The 19,002-nt window shown below is 42.2% G+C and overlaps 1 protein-coding gene across 27 annotated transcripts in view; it reads right to left on the bottom strand.

The window, feature by feature from the left end:
- TRPM3 (transient receptor potential cation channel subfamily M member 3) overlaps positions 1-19,002 on the bottom strand; it is a 929,658-nt gene that overhangs the window by 57,794 nt on the left and 852,862 nt on the right. For all 27 annotated transcript variants that reach the window (XM_021927842.2, XM_021927844.2, XM_021927846.2 and 24 more), the window contains 2 exons: positions 12,336-12,464; positions 7,443-7,694 (listed from right to left, as the gene is read on the bottom strand). In XM_021927842.2, the coding sequence (XP_021783534.1) occupies positions 7,443-7,694; positions 12,336-12,464 (381 nt within the window). The remainder of the gene's footprint in view (positions 1-7,442; positions 7,695-12,335; positions 12,465-19,002) is intronic.

Here is a 19,002-nt window from a genome sequence, read left to right as displayed (position 1 = left end):
AGCTTAGGCCTCTATGTGAATCAGGTGCTTTTTCTCTACTCCTGGAGGAGGCCAGTGTCCTCTTTGGGTCTCTTTATTCTTAGAGAAATTGGAATTGGGATAGTTGAACTATTCCAAGAATGACTGCAATGCTGCAAACCTCCTTTCTAAGTTCTGAAAGGCTAATGAATAATTGGAAAGCTCAAAAAACAAAAGCAAAACAAAACAAAACAAAAAAATAAACTGCTTATAAACAAAGCTAGGATAAACCAAATATCCATTATATTCTTACTTTTGTGACCCCACCCCACTGCATAGTATTCTACCACCAATCAGTCTCTCAGACAGAACTGCTGTTTGTATACTTCTCCTGCAGTGTACCCCATTGGCTATGGAGGGTGTTTTCTTGGGCATTAGAATCATGCACCCTAATGAGTCAGACCTGTACCTGCTGTAGAAATGATGGATTTTCATCTTGACATGTTTATAAAGTCCTCCAGGCTGCTCTCTAAAATAATGTTATCTCTTGTTCCTCTTTCTTCCTTGTTTCTTTCCATGATGTATGTTATTTGGGATCTGTTTCTTAAATGCCAAATTATTTTCCTTTTATCACTCAAAATATTAAAAAGATGAGGATGCAATAACTATTGATTTTTCCTGGCCAGAACCCATTACCTCCTCCTTTTATAAACAGTTTCTACCCAGTATGGCCACAAGGTAGGTGTGTTTTCCAGGCCGCATTAAATATGGTACTGGCCCCGGCAAGAGTGATAGAAGGCAGGGATGTGACAAAGACAGGCCAACCAGAATCCTTTTATTGGCTTTGCTTTGTTTTGTTTTAAACTAAAGCTGGGAGAAAGAAGTTCCTTTTGTCTCTGTAATGGGGTGAGTTCATTGTCTCTGACGCTGAGTCCTCTGCCAGTGAAACTGATCAGAGTAAATGAAGCCGATTTGCAAGAGAAAGAGAGCAAATCCTGACAGTGGTTGGGTCCCTGCTTGTAGCAGCCCCTAAGGCCAGTTTCATTATGCCCTTCAGTAAGTCAATATATCCCTTCTAGGCTTAAGCTAGTTGGAGATTGGTTTCTATCGTTTGCATCAAAATATAGAATACAAAAGACTTTCTCTTAGATATTATACTTCCTGAAGGGATGTCCATCCACAAAAAAAAGCCTAATGCTAATTTTATCAATGATAATGGAGGCTTCAAATTAGTCTTACCATTTTATTTTTTAATTTTTATTTTATTATTATTATTTTTGAGATGGAGTCTTGCTCTGTCACCCAGGCTGGAGTGCAGTGGAACAATCTCGGCTCACTGCGACCTCTGCTTCCTGGGTTCAAGCAATTGTCTGCCTCAGCCTCCTGAATAGCTGGGATTATAGGCGTGCACCACCATGCCCGGCTAATTTTTTTGTATTTTTAGTTGAGATGGGGTTTCACCATCTTGGCTAGGCTGACCTCGTGAGCCACCCGTCTCAGCCTCCCAAAGTGCTGGGATTACAGGCATGAGCCACTGTGCCTGGCCACAATTTTATTTTAAAAGAGTACATTCTATGGTGTCTGTTATCGGAATTCAAACATTATAGCTTTCCTTGTATGCATTAGGACACTGGGGTCTAAACTAGTTTCAAGGCAATTTCAAAATGCATCTCACAAGTATTGCATGACTTCAAAACCAAACAGGAATATCTTAAAATCTGACATCCATTCATATTTTAAAATTGTCTTTAAAGTTGTATGCTAATTAGTTATTTCTTATATAGTTTAGTGGTCTCAGAACTCTTTTAAAGTGAGCAAGCCAGCTGTGTCGAAACAGTTTTATAGGAAACGTGGGTCTGTTTTTCATCCTCTCTCTCTTTCTCTTATTTTATAAAATTCTTTCATCATTTATTTACAAAAAATTCTATCAATGAAAAAGCACACATGGGTCCTTCATGTTGTGTTTATTTACATTGATTAAAAGATGGGTTGGGAGAGGAAGGTTTGTGCTCATGAGATTTAGAAGCTAGTTTGACCTAAGGAAACTCAGCCAGTAAATACAGAAACTGTTCTAATTTAATTTCTCAGGGTTGTTTTTGTTCAGATTGATTGTGCTGTCTATCCAGAGGGTCAAAACAATCAAAGAGAAGAAACATTCTTCCCAAACACTTAGCTTCATGTATTTCAAAGAAGTCTTAGCTTTCATACAAATACCAAAATCTGATAGAGTGGAGTGCAGAAATAGAGCATTATTAGTGGGAACTGGGGCTGGCCTCCTCTTTTTAAAGCTAAATCGTCCAGTTGGTTCAATATTAAGAGAGATGATTCTGTCCTAATCTTGTAAATATCTTTCTGTTGTGTTCTACAGAAGAGAGCATATAATATATATAATATATAATGTGTATATTATATATAATGTACTATATATAATATATACAATTATGTATTATATATAATATATACATTATATATTTTATACTCTTCTGTAGAACATACATAATATATACATGTTATATAATGTATACATATCTACATTATATATAATATATACATATTATATAGCTTATATACATTATATATAACATGTGCATATTGTATATTATATAATATAGATAATATACACATATGCATGTTGTATATAATATGCATTATATAATATACATTATATAATACATTATATATAATGTATATATAATATATAAGATATATTTTTTATATATACTGTAGTGGTTAAACACATGTACTTTGGTGTCAGAATACCTGGGTTTTCATCTTGACTATGCTAGTAAAAATAGCTACATGGAAAAAAATCCACACAAAAAGAGTAAAAATAATTACAAAAACAAAATACAACCTTTCTTAAACATTAAAAAAAACAAAGGAAAGAAAAAGAAATATAGCTAGGTGTCCTTGAACAAGCTGCTTAATCTAGTTTTATTTGTAAACTAGGAATAATAATAACACATTTATTTTATGAAGATTAAATGAGTTGGCATGTGAAACAACGTGGTAAGTTCTTCATAAATGTTAACGTATTCTTATTATTAGAGTTGGAAGGAGGTCAGGCTGTGGAGTCAGAGAGAAATTTGAATCCTATTATTGTCCCTTGTTTAGTCTCTTATTCAATTGTTTATTAAATTATTAAACACAGATACGAAAACCTATTTCCGGGGGGTATGATGATGACATGTCTGACATGGTATCTGGCACACAGCAAATGACAGCTATTATTATTGTTTTTATTCTGCATTATGTAAGTGAGCTTAGTACTAGGCTTAGAGAATTCCATTGAGAAGTGGAATATGGAGGAAAGGAGTCAGGGTTTTGTTAAGTGATTCTGGACCAGCAGCAGATCAGTGGGAGTCTTTCCGGATATGCAGGCTTTCCGTGCTGGGAGGCATTTGGTGTACTGGCTTCTTATATTATGCAAAGATTCATAGTACCAGTTTCAAAATGGACTCCTAACGATTGTGTGTCCAGGAATCTCATCAGCTGTCTGTCCCTAGGCCACAAGGCAGGGACTTACTTGCCTGTTTTGTGCTGAATGGGAACTCCCTAATGTTGAGAGGCTTTCGGTATAACACATCTGGGCACATTTTCTTAAGTTCCAGCCTGGTAGTCCATCTGGCTCATTGAAAAATTCTATAGGCATATTTTATGTACCTTCTGGATCAGTGCATCCATTATTGAACTTATCTTAAAAGCCTCTTGAAAGAGAAGCAAAGTCCCCAAATATACTCATTTTCTACTTATTCTTGACGGATAAATTAAGTCATTCATAAGTTAAAAGGTAGAGAAAATGCAGTGCATTCCTCTTGCACACTCCTGAGTAAGGTTTCATTCTAGTCAAAACTGGGATAATTATGCCATTATTAAGATGATAGACATGGATTTTAGAATAATCTCACTGCATTAGCATAACTTTAGTTATCCCAAATATATAAATGCTACCAAGGCTTTAAAGGGTAATATATTTGGCTTGTTTGGGTCTTTTCAGATTTTATTTGTTAAAATAAAATAAGGTAGCAATCAGAAAAAACAACCAATCTGAGTATGTAATCACAGAATGCAGTAATTCTCAACAGAGGCCAATTTCATTCCCTGGGGGACACGTGGAGATGTCTGGAGACATTTTTGTAGTCATAACTGCGTGTGTGTGTGTGTGTGTGTGTGTGCACATGTGCATGCTACTGGCATCCACTGGGTAGATACTGCTAAATATCCTATGATACACAGGACAGCTTCCTAAAATAAGGAATTATCCAGCCTGCAATATCAGCAGTGTCAAGGTTGAGAAAACGTGGCCTAATTTTATAACTATTATAGTTCTTTGCCTTCATTGAGTCCACTTGAAAATACATTTGAGAATCTCATGAAAGCTTGTCCCCTCTGTCCAGAAAATTCACACACCCACACATTTTTATATATAAATTGCAGAGAGGGTCCACAGATTCTACCTCCTAAGCCCTATCCATAGACTCTAAATCTAGACTCTCTGCTTTTAGACAGGAATTTTCACCACAATCTCAAATTCATTGTTAAAGTGCAAAGAAGATGATATAACAGGCAGTATAATAGAGTAAGATACACATTTTTTTCCTAGTCAAAAAATCCCCAATTGAACTGGGGTTCTGTTTTGGGTAAGTAACTCAAGCTCATGAATTCGAGTTTTTTTCTCTCTAGAATGAGTTTGGTGATATTTGCCCTAAACAGTGCTGGTGTTATAAATACCATTTGTACAGTAGGGTTGAGAATATGGCATAATAATTATACTCACCAATTTTCCAACTCTCATTGTATTTATTGCCAGTTTGAACATAAGTAACAGTGTAATTTGTCCAACCCACCAGCTATGAGCCAGACACAGCTGGTCATTTAGTATGTATTATTTCTTTTTTTTTTTTTTTTTTTTTTTTGGGGCCAGGTCACAGGCTCATGCATTGGGCTGGAGTGCAGTGGCCGGATCTCAGCTCCTGCAAGCTCCGCCTCCCAGGTTTCGCCATTCTCTCCTGCCCTCAGCCTCCCGAGTAGCTGGGACCACAGGGCCGCTACCTCTGTGACTAGTTTTTGTATTTTTTAGTAGGGGAGCAGGGTTTCGTGTTAGCCAGGATGGTCTCGATCTCCTGACCTTGTGATCCGCCCGTCTCAGCCTCCCAAAGTGCTGGGATTACAGGCTTGAGCCACCGCGCCCGGCTGTATGTATTATTTCTAATTACAACAATAACCCTATAAGATATGCATTTATTATACATCACTACTTTAGAAACAAGTAAATCAAATCTCAAAGGGGTTTAAATAAATTGCTCAATGTGTTATATCCAATTCATTTTGAATTCAAATTCTTCTGCTCTTAGCATGAGTTTGTCAGTGATTTTGTAGGAAAAGTCGTGGTTATTTAAGATTCATTTCAGTAGAGATACACATACACATACATACACAGAGCTGTTCCATAAATATTGAGTTAGCAATGATATATATAGTAAATATTGAGTAATAATAATAAAGAACATCAGCCAGGCATAGTGACTCACACCTGTAATCCCAGCACTTTGGGAGGCTAAGGCGGGTAGAGCACTTGAGGTCAGGAGTTTGAGACCAGCCTGGCCAACCTAGTGAAACCTCGTTTCTAATAAAAACAAAAAATTAGCCTGGCATGGTGGCAGGTGACTGTAGTCCCAGCTTCTCGGGAGGTTGAGGCAGGAGAATTGCTAGAACCTGGGAGGCAGAGGTGGCACCACTGCATTCCAGCCTGGGTGATGGAGTAAAACACTGTCTTAAAAAGAACATCTATTAACTAATCGTTGGTTTCAACGGCTCAAGTGAAGTGAAAGATATTAGCAAAGAGGTTTTTCTTTATCTTTTTTTGAGAAAAAATATCTCACCACTGTCTTAAACTCTGGGCTCAGGTGACCCTCCCACCTCAGGCTCCCAGGTAGCTGGGATCACAGGCTCATGTCACCACACCCTGCTAATTTTTCTTTTCTTTTTTCTTTTTGTTTTTGAGACAGAGTTTTGCTCTTCTTGCCCAGGCTGGAGTGCAATGGCATGATCTTGGCTCACTGCAACCTCCGCCTCCCAGGTTCAAGTGATTCTCCTGCCTCAGCCTCCCAAGTAGCTGGGATTACAGGCATATGCCACCATGCCTGGCTAATTTTGTATTTTTAGTAGAGTTGGGGTTTCTCCATGTTGGTCAGGCTCGTCTCGAACTCCCGACCTCAGGTGATCCTCCCGCCTTGGCCTCCCAAAGTGCTGGGATTACAGGCATGAGCCACGATGCCCAGCCCTAATTTTTCATTAGTTTTTGTATCATCAGGGTCTCACTGTGCTGCCTAAGCTGGTCTCAGAGTCCTGGGCTCAAGCGATCTGCTTGCCTTAGCGTCCCACAGTGCTGGAATTGCAGGCATGACCCACCGTGTCTGACCAGGAAAAAGGTTTTTCAGTAAGAGGTGTTCGTCATGGTAGAACAAATGTACTTGGGTTTTCCACATATATCTTGTAAAGGTGAAGAAGGGGACACACTCAAAACTGGGAGAACTGATTAAAAGTACCCAGTTCTGGCTCCAGGCTCTTATTCTTCCTCTAGTGAGTTTTGAGAGGAAGCTCATTTACTGATGCACTCCCAGATGCACATGATGCTGTCCTCCTAGGGCTCAGTCTCTATGGAAAAAGTGTGGAAACTGGTGTGTGGTCAAGGACTGTTGGAACAAGTCCTCGGCCATTTGTAGGGCAGCATATTAGCTTGCTACCTGGGATTTTTTCTTCAAGAATTTGATAAGTAGGAGCATCATTCCGGAACCTAGTTCTTAATAGAGATCATTTTCCAGTAGTGTAACAAACACATGATGCATGATAGAACTTAATGTTCAATTCAAACCCAACCCAACCCAACTCAGCTCAGCGCAAATAAATTATATTTTTCTTTCCTTTGTGTAGGGAAAGGCATTTTCTAGAACTTTATTTAAAAACACAGGTTCTTTAAAAAATTTGTTAAAAATTTGTAGTGGAGACCCATTCCTTCTCTAATACCCAGCTAAAATGTAACCTGTGTGTGCTTTTTCTGACCTATATTATCTTTTCTATGGTTTTGTTGTACTTTATACACACCTCTGTTACAGCATTTTTCACATGGTATGGTAATTCCTCCCTCCCTCCCTCCCTCCCTCTCTCTCTCTCTTCCATCAGTTTTAATCTCATGGAAAGAACATCTTTGTATACCCAACTCCTAGTCCAGTGTCCAGCACAAAATAGATGATCTTTATATATTTTTCAGTAAATGAATGAGTGACTGATGGATAAATTACCCAGTTTTGTATATAGATGTAGTCAAACCCCCAAACATTCAGAAGGAATTTATAAAATAAAACGCCTCCAGGGCCATCTCATTTAGACTTTGATAGCAGGCCCAAAATAATTATTTCCCTCTATCTTTTATCACCACTCCTCGTCTGAAAGCCTATAACATGGAATCAGAAGACCCTGCTTACCATTTTTCCAATCATCATGACATACGGGCCCAAATACTTGTTCACGCCGAAGATGTCTAGGAGACGGATGTACCAGTAAATGATGTTCACGCAGTAGATGACCCTCCCGTCGCTCCTGAAGGGCTGGTCTTGGAGACGAAGGATCATTCCGACAGAGAACAGAAGGATGGCAATGAGGTCCGTGACATTCCAGTACTCCTGCAGCCACACCTTCACTTTCTGTAGCAACTTCCCTGGCTCTGACATCAAAATCTATAAGGCAGGAAGGAGAGCAGAGTTAGGTCTGGTTTCTGTCTATATTTTCAGCCCCATTGGGAAGTGCTTGGTCTGTTGGCTGATGTTACTAGCTTGCTTTGTCTACCTATATCTACTTAAATACTTGCATGCTATAAAAGTCCAGTTGAACTAAGCTTAGGTGATTATTCAGCTGCAGTATTCCAAAGGCACATATAAGCACATATAAGCAATAAGTTCTAAGACAACATAAGAGTTTTGCTATAAAATGATTCAATCCTAGTATGCTGCAAACCTCTGAAGTCTCCCTTTATCTCAGTAAACAGTGCCACCATATTGAGTTCCTCAGGCTGCTCACTTGGGAAGACTCCTCCATTTTTCTCTTTCACATCCCACATCCTCTGCACCAAGTCCTATCACCTCTATTTCTAAATGCAACCTAGCCAACTACTTCTCACCACCTCCACTGCTGCCGCCCTATTCTAAGCTCCGTCACATCTTGCAGATTGCAGCAGCCTTCTAACTGGTATCCCCATCATCCTCATTGCCCACTTACCCTCAACCCATTCTCTGAGCAGCACAAAGAATGATCTTTAAAAGCCTGGATCTTTAAAGATCTGGCTGGCGATTACCAAGTTATACGCATAGGTAAAAGCTCATCAAGCTGCACCTTAGGAGTTGTTCAATTATAGATAAATTATACCTCAATGTAAAAAAATTTTAGACAAATGAACAACAACAGAAACTAAAGCAAATGATCATAATTGTATGCTTGAGCTTTCTGATGACGTCCATTACAAATAGTGAAAAATCCAAACTCTTTACAGTGGCCTCATTTCACATCCCACCATATTCTCTCTTATCCTCTACCCTGCAGCCATACTGGTCATCTCTTAAGCATAACAAGTTTATTCGATATTCAGGATTCTTGTACTTATTCCTTCTGTTCATCACTTTCTTCTCCCAGATCTATATTTGGCTCCTCTTCATCTTCAAGGTCTCTGATCAAATGTCCCCTTTTTAGGAAGGCCTTTTTTGACTACTTTAGCTGCAGCAGACTTCATGTCCCCAAGTCACTGTCCAATACATTACCCTATTTATTTTTTTGGAGTTTTTATCACTATACGAAGTTATCTTCTGTATGCTTGTATATGTATGTGTGTATGAGTATGTGTGTATGCCTGTCAATCAGTCATCTATTTATTCATCCATCCATCCATTTTTCTCTCTTTCCTATACTGAAACTCTGAGGGCAGACCCTTTGTACCCCAGGCCTGTTACATAATAGAAACTCAATACATATTTGTCAACAGACTGACTGTTGCGTAGGCACTAAGAGCAATTTCCAGTCCCTTGCATATCCTAACTCCTTTGTGGGACTCTTGCCTTGCCTTAAACTTAGAGGGGCTACCACACATGGGTCTATGAAATGCACAGCTGGACAGCAGGAGTTGCACCCATCCTGCACCACAGACTGCCCCAGCATGTGAGAAGCCAGGGAACCCCACTTACTGAAGCTGCACCAGGGCCACCTTCCTCAATTGCTGGTGTTTGCCTCTGAGGATTCCATCTCTTCAAACCATGACCAACCCCTTTCCCCACCTCAGAACCTCTCAAAGGAGAGGAAAGATTGGAGGCTTGTGTGAATCCTCATGTCCACTATAATGATTTATCTAATTCTGAAATACTAAGGAAGACAGGTTTTAGTAAGTTAGGGCTGCGGCTTGGAAGGTGGAGCAGGGTACCAGGAGCTGCCTGGGAGCCCTATTTTTCATAGTCAGTGTCCTGCCCTAAGCCCTAGCCCAGGGTTTCTAAACTTCAGTGCACATCAGAATCACCTGGAGGACTGGGCAAACTATCCATGCCGGGCCCTCAGTCTGGAGTTTCTGCTTCAGTAGGCTGGGGGTGGGGTAGAGGATTTACATTTCTGACAAGTTCCCGGCTCCTGCCTGGTGGCCCCAGTTTGAGAACCACTGTCCTAGTCACCAGCAATCTCTGCAGCTGGTGTTGTCCTGATGGCTTCTCACTCCCTGGCTGCATCTTAACGGAGCAAAAATCCGTGTCTGTAGCTGGGAGAGGGGTTTGATGGGCAATGCCTTGAGCTTTTCCAACCCTTTGCTCACACTCTCCTAAAACTGCTAAACACAGAGGTTTGTAGCATAATTTTTAAACAGTGAAGCATTTTTTAGTAAAGTCCCAACATTAAAAAAAAGAGATGAGATGAGAGCAGAATAGTCCGGGGTGAAGCAGAAGTGGAAAGTCGAGTCCCCCCTCCCTCCTCCACCTCTCGAACCAGCCCTCAGGCACCTGTCTTAGAACCCTGGGAGCCTGAGGAGCATCGTGGGGGAGTAGAAAGAGCACTGAGTCTAGGGATGGATCCGTCAGGTTTCATACTCAGTTGTCCTTTCTAGCTGCGGGATACGGGGAAATGGCTTAAACCCCAAGTCTCAGTTCCCAGACCTGTGCAGTGGGATGTCATCATAGTCACGCCATCGACCTCATAGGGTTGTGGGGTCGGGGGAGGATCCAGATGAGATAACGTCTACCCACGCACACTGTAAACAGTGCCATGCTATTAAGGGATTACCGGGGCTTGCTTTAGTGACTCCAGGCAGAAGTATGTGGGCTGGGAATGGGGGCATCATGGGAAACCACAAAGCCTTCCTTGTGTATTCCTGGGAAGGCACCAAAGCATGCAAACTTTTCCACATTTCCAGGATCTTGCGTCTGAGCCCTGGAGGTCCTGCGTGCTGACTGTGAGGAGGCAGGAAGGGCACGGCCTGTGGGGTCCTCACCCCGTGGGGTCCTCACCCCTTGGTCGTCAAGCAACTCTTCAGTGAGTTCAGGGCAGGACACAGGGGTTGGGGCGCCACCTCACTGGGCTGCAGAGGAAAAGGTCAGACTCGGAGGTGGTCACTGCCTCACTCCCCACAGGAAGCGAGGAGTCTTCAGTTGACCCCTTCCTGACCCCAGCCTCCAAAGCCCTGCCCTCCCTACTATTCTATGCCTCTTCAGGAGAAATGGATATCCAGGCCTCGAGGCTCCTGGCAGCTTGCCCATTTGGCTGCCTCTGCCAGAACAGTCCGTGGAGTACAGACTGCTCCCTGTCTTCTCCCAGTCTGGTCCCTGGAGAGACTCCAATCTCCCTGCTCGAGTCCTTCCCTTTTCTGCTTATCATGGGGAAGGAATATGCTTCTAGGCGTTAAATCGCTCGAGTGCCAGCTGGCACAGCACAGCCACAGGGCCCCAGCAGGAGCAGCCCTCAGTTCTCAGAGAGCTGCACAAAGACCAAAGCAAATTTATTACTGTTTTTCAGTTTACAAATGGGAAATCCACAACATTGGTCAAGAAGAAAAGGCACCATGAATGGGAAGACCGAAGTGTAGACGACTAGCTGGAACAAGGCAAAGCGTTCCTTTTTTTTTTTTTTTTTTCTCAGTCCAGGCGCTTGTAAAATGGGACTAGCAGACCCACTCCCAGGTTCTCAGGATGGGGAGAGGGTAGTCGGAGTTAAAATATCCCCCAAATAGTTTAAAAACTCAAGAGAAGGGCTTAAGAGATAAGACATTTGATCCCAATACAACTGCATCTAAGAGATACTGCATCTTTTCTCCGGAAGAGAACATTCTAGAGCTGAAACGCTTGCCTTTTAACCTGTCTTTGTAATGAAGGCAAGAGTGAAGTTGTGGATTTGCAGGAGTCCGTTTTTCCTATGGTGCCCAGTATGTTTTCCCACCCGCTGTAGTACAGCAATTAGGGTTGTTCCTGAGCTCTTAAAGACTCAGTGGACTTGAATGGGAGCATTTCCTCCAGAAAGGGCCTGTCCTGCTTACTGTCATTTCAGGAAAGAGAAATCAGCACTACCTCCTAAACCTTTCTTCCCTAATGGCTTTCCCTGATGAAATAGGAGCTCGGGGTGAACATTGAGCGGGGCTGCAGAGCCCTCTTGTGGACTTTTGCTTGATCACATTCTTTTTAGCAGCTCTGAATCTGATGGGTCCCTGAGGTTGGCTCTGATTTCAAATAAACCACTTAGGGGTGGCATTTTGAGGGCTCCTTTTAGGCCATAGAAGTTGGGGGAGAAAAGAGGGGACGCTGCACCCCCAACCTGAAGGACCTGCGTTCAGTCCGCCTTGGTGGTCCCTACCGCTGGCAGAGTGCTTGGTGTCCAGCAGGTGCGAGCAGAATGTTGAGAAGAAATAAACCAGAGAATAAATCCAATGAATGAGTGAAAGCAGAGTTCCTCCTAGAACAGCCGAAACACATCTGGAGAGTCACAGGTATTGGCAGGCTGTGTCCGAAGACACCCAGAATAAGGGGGTGAAATGGGAGTTAAAAGTGGCAAAATCTAGAAAGTCATGTTTATAGGGATGAGGAAAGACATGTAAACGGCATCAAAAACAACTGGAGGCCTTCTTGGGACAAAAGCTATGTTAGCAGAGAATAGACCAAATCCTAAGCACTCAGGGAGTTATACCCCTATCAGCACCACACTGTGAGCCTTCCCAGGTTTGTCAGAGCTAAGCAGCAGCTGTGGTAGCGTTAGAGAAAACAGTTTCCGGCTTCATTTGCATCCCAGGCATCTTCCTGTCCCCTCCGTCCACAGATAGAACTTCACCACTGTCTTTCTCTTATGTTTTAGTTTATAAAAGCTGTTACCTCTCTCATCTTTTCTATTCCCAGGGTGAAAATATAGGAGATGACGATCCATTCCTGGGTGGACGGCCAGCGTTCCATCTTCACTAACACGATATAGTTGAAGAGCATCAGGTATCCGATATACGCCAGCTGTAAGGAAATACAATACAGTGGTCTGGCTGTTCAGGCCCAGGAGCCTCAGCGTCAGCCACGGCCACTGCACAGCAGCACAGAACAAGGTCAGCAAGCAGGACACAGAATTTATGACAAAATGAACTCAAGGTGCTAAACTACCGAAAGAATTAGAAAAGACAGTAATACTTGAAAGATTATAATATGCAATCTTCCTTTTGACCCGTACATGTGTCTCTGGGGGCTCTGGTGCTTTGCTTAAATCTATGTGTCATGATGCATCATTTCGTCTTGCAGTTACCCATTTCTGTGTGTGTGTTTTCTTGGCTAAAAAGGGAACCTTGGCTGTCAGTGGCTGCTCTTGCTCAGGCGTGGACCTTAGGTTCTTAAACTAGGGCAGCACAGTGGATTTTTGCTTCATGAATGCCAGGCAGAATATGTGTCTGTGAGAAGAAAAGGAAGACGCATGTAACACCTGTAAACTGGTCAACCCAACATAAAATTAGCCCAGGCTTAAAGAGTTTGGTTTGTCAGTGCCCTGGGAGGGCTTCACGTGTTTTCATTTCACCACTTTCCTGCCCTACCCAAGTTAAAATATTCCTCCTTGGTGTCGGCTTCATTGAAATAACACAAGAAAAGACAACACAATTTATAGAAAGGAAAGGGTCTGTGTGGCCTTTTGTGGACGGGCGTGGGGTTTAATCCCCAAGAGGCTCTGGCTCTTTGGGGTTGAATCCTGATGTGACTGGCTGAATTGCTGGATGTCTGGGAAGCACTCCCCAGGGTTTGGTGACTGTTCTTGGAAGATTCAGTTGTGTCAAGGTGAGTGAAGTGCAGAGAAACTGGTGAGGCTCTTGCATAAGGGGCTGAGGAGCCTTGAGCAAAGACTCACCTTAAGGGAAATGGCAGACTAGCTAGGCCTTCCTTAGGCAATGCTGCAAGTTGAGTGAGGTACTCACTGGCCTTAGGGACCTCAGGGGCCGTGAGCAGGAACCAAGAGGGAGTTTATTAAAATCTGCTGCACTCTTCAGAGTGGTTGTACCAAAGAATAGACACATTGTGGGTGAAAGGATTGAGGCCTTGAGGGGTCTGGAGGTACTGCGCGACTTTGGAGCTGGGAAGGCAGCTTAGAAGGTGGAGGAAGCTGCAGCCTCTCTGGGGGATATGCTGCTTTCTCTACTAAGAAAACTTCCTCCCTCCCTCTCTACCTTCCCCTTTCCTTTTCTAATAGAAGGATTCTCTTATGTTTTGAGACAGAGTCTCACTCCCGCCGCCCAGGCTGGAGTGCAGTGGCATTGTGATCTCGGCTTCTTGAAGCATTGACTTCCTGGGCTCAGGTGATTTTCCTACTTCAGCCTCCTGGGTAGCTGGGACAATAGGCACGTGCCACCACAGCCAGCTAAGTTTTTGTATTTTTAGTAGAGACAGCATCTCACTTTGTTGGCCAGACTGATCTCAAACTCCTGGGCTCAAGAGATCCCCCCAGCTTGGCCTCCCAAAATGCTGGGATTACAGGCTTGAGCCACCATGCCCGGGTGAATGAATGGATTCTTTTTTTTTTTTTGGAGACTGAGTCTCACTCTATTGCCCAGGTTGGAGTGCAGTGCTGTGATCCTGGCTCTCTGCAAATCTCCTCTTCGTGGGTTCAAGCGATTCTTGTGCCTCAGCCCCCCGAGTAGCTGGGATTACAGGCACCTGCCACCGTGTCTGGCTAATTTTTGTATTTTTAGTAGAGACGGGGGTTTCACCATGTTGGCCAGGCTGGTCTTGAACTCCTGACCTCAAGTTCATCACTTAAAGGGTGAAGTAGGTCGGAGTTAAATAAGATCACTTATGAGAGCTGGACATCTGGGCTCACTCTCTACCTGCATGGTTTGTGCTGGCATCCCCCCACCCCCCAGGGCCTATCATTTCAACCTATGACTAGGTTCCTACCCCTCCCCATCTTCAGGAACATTGGCAAATCATGAAAACTTCTCATGAAAGAGTTTACTTAAAATTGTGTAGGACGCTGTTTAAAAATCAGTTCAAAATGGAACTTGGTTCATATGGTTTCCGTTTACCATTATAATACACTGGCATTAATTCTGTAGTCCTGTGAGTACAGACTGCAAAAAACAAAAAAAGGACTTCAGTGGTTAGAACTCTAAAATATACTCTCAGCTTCCTTCTGACTTAAAATCCTTCTCTCTCCTTGCTTCCTTCTCTTAGTTGGGTCAAATTCCATCACTTATAGGGGAAATGAATATTGTTAACTGCCCTGGTTTTATCATTTTGCCCAAATCATTGCAAAACATTCCAAAGCATTATCTTCTCTTTTCATATGTAGGCCCAGTGACATGCACATTCTTCCAGAACCTCTGCATTTTAGTACGTAAGTAACTCCTTGAACCTACATCTGTCCTCTGAATACAAGTCTAATGTGTTTAGTGGAAGGAAGGTAGGCATAGGTATCAGTGATGCTTGTATTTAAATCATTTAAATTCCAGCTCACATACTTCCTAGATGTATCATCTTTTGTAAGGTTAACCTTCCTGGGCCTCCATTCTGTAACATGGGATCACTTCCACTTTCCTTATAGGGCCTTTGTAATGACTAGGGATCTAGATATCTATCTGTCTGTCTGTCTGTTTCTCCCAACACACTGTAGAGACCCAATAAATGCTGGCTAATATCCACCTCTTTTTTTCAAGAATTCTTTTTGTTTCCTCTTCCCTTAGTCCTTACTTCCCTTTGATCCCCAATTAATTAACTATTCACACCTCTCCCCTTTTTTTTTCTTTTTAAAATTGCCCTCATTATTGGTTATGCTTCCTCCACATTCATCATTTTTAGCCCCTGCCTGGTTTTTACATCACAGTTACTCTATAACGAACTTTTTCCATAGTCAAGCTATAATATAATATTTTGGTACAACTCTCAAAATACAGACTTCTGAAAATAGGGTCTTATGTTTAGATGGCACAACAGAGGACTGGCTGCTGTCTTGGAAGCAGCCTATCACAGAACTCACCAACATTCATGCAGCCTTGCTGTAGATTATCTTGACATGACATGCTTTAATTGTATGTGTGTATATATATATATTCTGTAAGCTTTAACAATCTGCATGTAGAATGTCCAAGCTTTTGAACCTATGAGTCTTATTTAAGTCAGTCAGTGGGAGAACTCTAAGAATTTGTATGTTATTAACATATAATCTTTCTATGCATTTTCCATTAACTAAGATTCATGCTTCTTAAACTGTCAAACACAAGCACCAAAGCCTGCCGCAGCTTGCTATGGATCCCTGGTGGGGCTTTGATCTTCCTCACTTCTACCTGGGCCTTTTTCTACTACCTCTGGAGAGCAGAAGGGCACATGGTCTCGTAGAGGGTAGAGTTGGTCACTGCTAGAGAAACTCAGAGTATGCACTGTGTCCTCTGACCTACAGCCACTTCACACCTTGAATTTGAATCCTCTCCAGCCGGATACCTGAAATAGGCTCTCAACACAAGCAGGGTCGAGGAGCCAGCTGGACCCCTGCCTGCTTTCTTCTCGGACCAGAAGAGGACCCAACCTACTCCTAGAGAAACTTGCTACAATGCAGAAGTGAGGTTACATGGAAATGAGGTGTGTCCTACCTTTCAGAAACTTGGGAGAGTAGGACACACCATTTTTGGAAATCTGGTGAGAAATACTCTTACAGAGAAAAACACATCCCAAAGTAAAGTACATGGGACCTTCAATCTGAAACTGAATTGTATTGTTAGGCATGTCTGGTGATTCAAAAGACTGGCATACCTCATTTCCGATCACTTCCTCGAGGCCTGGGCTTTGTCAATACGTGAAGATGAATTTTGGAGAATCATGAAAACACAACTGAACGGATCTGGGGGATCCAGTCTGATGGGTTTACTGAGGCCAACTCAGCCATGCAGAAGAGTGCTGGACACACAGGCCCCACCCCCCCAAAGAGGCAGCCTCCCAACAAGCTGCCAATGACATAAGCAAAGCAGCGTGTCTCAAGCATCTCTAATCACAAGTTTCGCCTGGGAAGCTAGTTAAACTAACACAGCCTCTTAGGCTCCTTCATGAAGATTTGATTCCATGGGTCTATAATGGGGCTAGAAATTTGCATTTCTAACAAAACGCCCTTGTCATCATGGAAGTTTTAGAAATGTTGATACTATTACGTCTACTGATTTCTGCTCTCAGCAGTCTGTAAACTTTTTCTGCAAATGGCCAACTGGTTAACAACTTTTAAGGCTTTGTAGACCTGATAGTCTCTCTCTGTCTCTCACCACTCATTAACTCGATGTGGTAGCACAAAAGCAGGCAGCCTACTGGTAATGTTAAATGAGGGTTAGCCTAAAGCTGCCTCCTTACATATTTTAAGTTCGGCCTAAAGTTTTCTCTGTACATTGTGAACTATAACAAATGAAGGTGTAACAAGACCAATCACTGAATTTCAGTCAATCAAATGTAGCCAACTGCTCAAAATGTGTTCAAATAAGGCAAATGCTGAGCTGTAACCAGTCCAGCTGTTTGTGTACGTCACTTCCGTTTTCTGTATGCCACTTCCCTTTTTCTGTCCATAATTCTTCCACCACGTGGCCCTGCTGGAGTCTCTGAGCCTCCTCTGGCTTGGAAGGCTGTCCCATTCACGAATTGTTCATTGCTCAATTAAATTCCTTTAACAGAAATTAAGAGTCTGCCTGTGCTCCAATTATTTATGGACACTACAATTTGAATATATGTCTCAAGTATTCCCAAGTATTCCTTTTCAAATTTTATTTTGGCCCTTTAAAAATGTAAAAACCATTCTTAGTTTGCAGGCCACAGTCATAGGCCATGGGTTGAATTTGGCCCGAGAGCTGTAGTTTGCCAAGCGCTGTTCTAAGCTAACAGTTGGGGTATCATAATATTAAAGGAAGGACAGACCTGGGTGTAAAATAGCTTCAAAAATATTATCTTAGGCTGGGTGCAGTGGCTATCGCCTATAATCCCAGCACTTTGGGAGGCTGACGCAGGCCCATAGTTCGAGACCAGCCTGACCAACATGGCAAAACCCCATCCCTATTAAAAATACAAAAATTAGCTGGGTGTGGTGGTACACACCTGTAATCCCAGCTACTTGGGAGGCTGAGACATGAGAATCACTGGAACCCAGGAGGTGGAGGTTGCAGTGAGCCAAGATCTTACCACTGCACTCCAGTCTGGGTGACAGAGTAAGACCCTGTCTCTCCTAAATAAACAAATATTATCTTGATAAAATGGTTGTTAGGATTACAGAGAGTACTTAAATAGTACCTAGAACATTGCCTCAAACATAGTAGGTGCTCAATAAAAGATAATATTTTTGTTGAGTGGATGGATGAACACAACACAACATTATCTATTGCTATGCAATGTGAATAGCCTAGAAGAAACAATAGTCACAGTTACGTTGTACTTACATGTCAAGGAACTGTTCTAAGTGCTTTATATGTTTTAACACATTTAATCTTCATTAAATCCTATAAAATCAGAACTACTATTATTGGCATCTTAAGAAAACTGTGGACAGAATGGGAAATTAAGTTCTTTGAGGGCACATGGTAAGAGGTGCAGATGGGATTCCCACCCAGGCTGTCTGATTCCAAAGTCCATGCTTGTCACCACTAAGCTGTTTTCTGCAAGGTTAAAAATAATATAGAGCTGTATAAAATATATGAATAGAAATGATTTTTGCATGCCTCAGTTATTTTTGGGGGGAGATAATTTTTCTCTTTTCCTACCATTGATAAATTTGAATTTTTACTTCACTGAAAACATCTAATATTTATATTTTGATAATATCCTATCCTCTCTCAAGACCACACCTCAAAGTGGTAGTTTCCGAATGGTGGCAATTTTATCCCACAAGGGGACATTTAGCAATGTCTGGAGACATTTTGCTTGTCATACTTGGGGGATGAAGAGTTGCCACTGAGTAGAGGCCAGACATGCTGTAAAACATGCTACCTGTTGAGGGCAGCCCCCCACAATGAAGAATTATCCTGCCCTAAATGTTAATAGCACTGAAGTAGAGAAACCCAACTTTAAAGTCAATGTGAAGTGTTAGCACACAGGACCACATGAAAAGCACCTCATCTGGTCATTTGAGTCATTTTGGCCTCAGATTCAGATTATCCTGTTGCTGACTCAAATGACTGCTATGCAGCTGGTTGTGGCAAGGGCTAAAAATACAGATGCACTATCCTTCATTTGGTACAGTTCCACTGTGGCTGGAAAGAATCAGAGATGACCTGGGCCAAAAGCTCACCTTAAAAAATAATCACTGAACAGTAGACGTGGAGAACCAATAATTGAACCATTTCTACCATATCAGAAGGTCATTTCAAGGACAATCCACTCTTTTGTAGGCAGAAAATGTTTACATGATCTGTATACTAAGCAATATTAGCCATGATTGTAGGTTTCCTTTGAGTAGTTTTTGCTGCTGCTGTTTGCATATTGTTAATTGTGTTGGAACAAGAAAGGTTGTTTGATGACACTAGCAGATTGGGAGTAGTTACACACACACACGCACACA

The sequence above is a fragment of the Papio anubis genome, chromosome 13, assembly GCF_008728515.1.
Source record: "Papio anubis isolate 15944 chromosome 13, Panubis1.0, whole genome shotgun sequence".
NCBI classification, from domain to species: domain Eukaryota; kingdom Metazoa; phylum Chordata; class Mammalia; order Primates; family Cercopithecidae; genus Papio; species Papio anubis.
The sequence above is the reverse complement of the archived record's forward strand: the minus strand, read 5'-3'. Positions and strand labels throughout refer to the sequence as shown.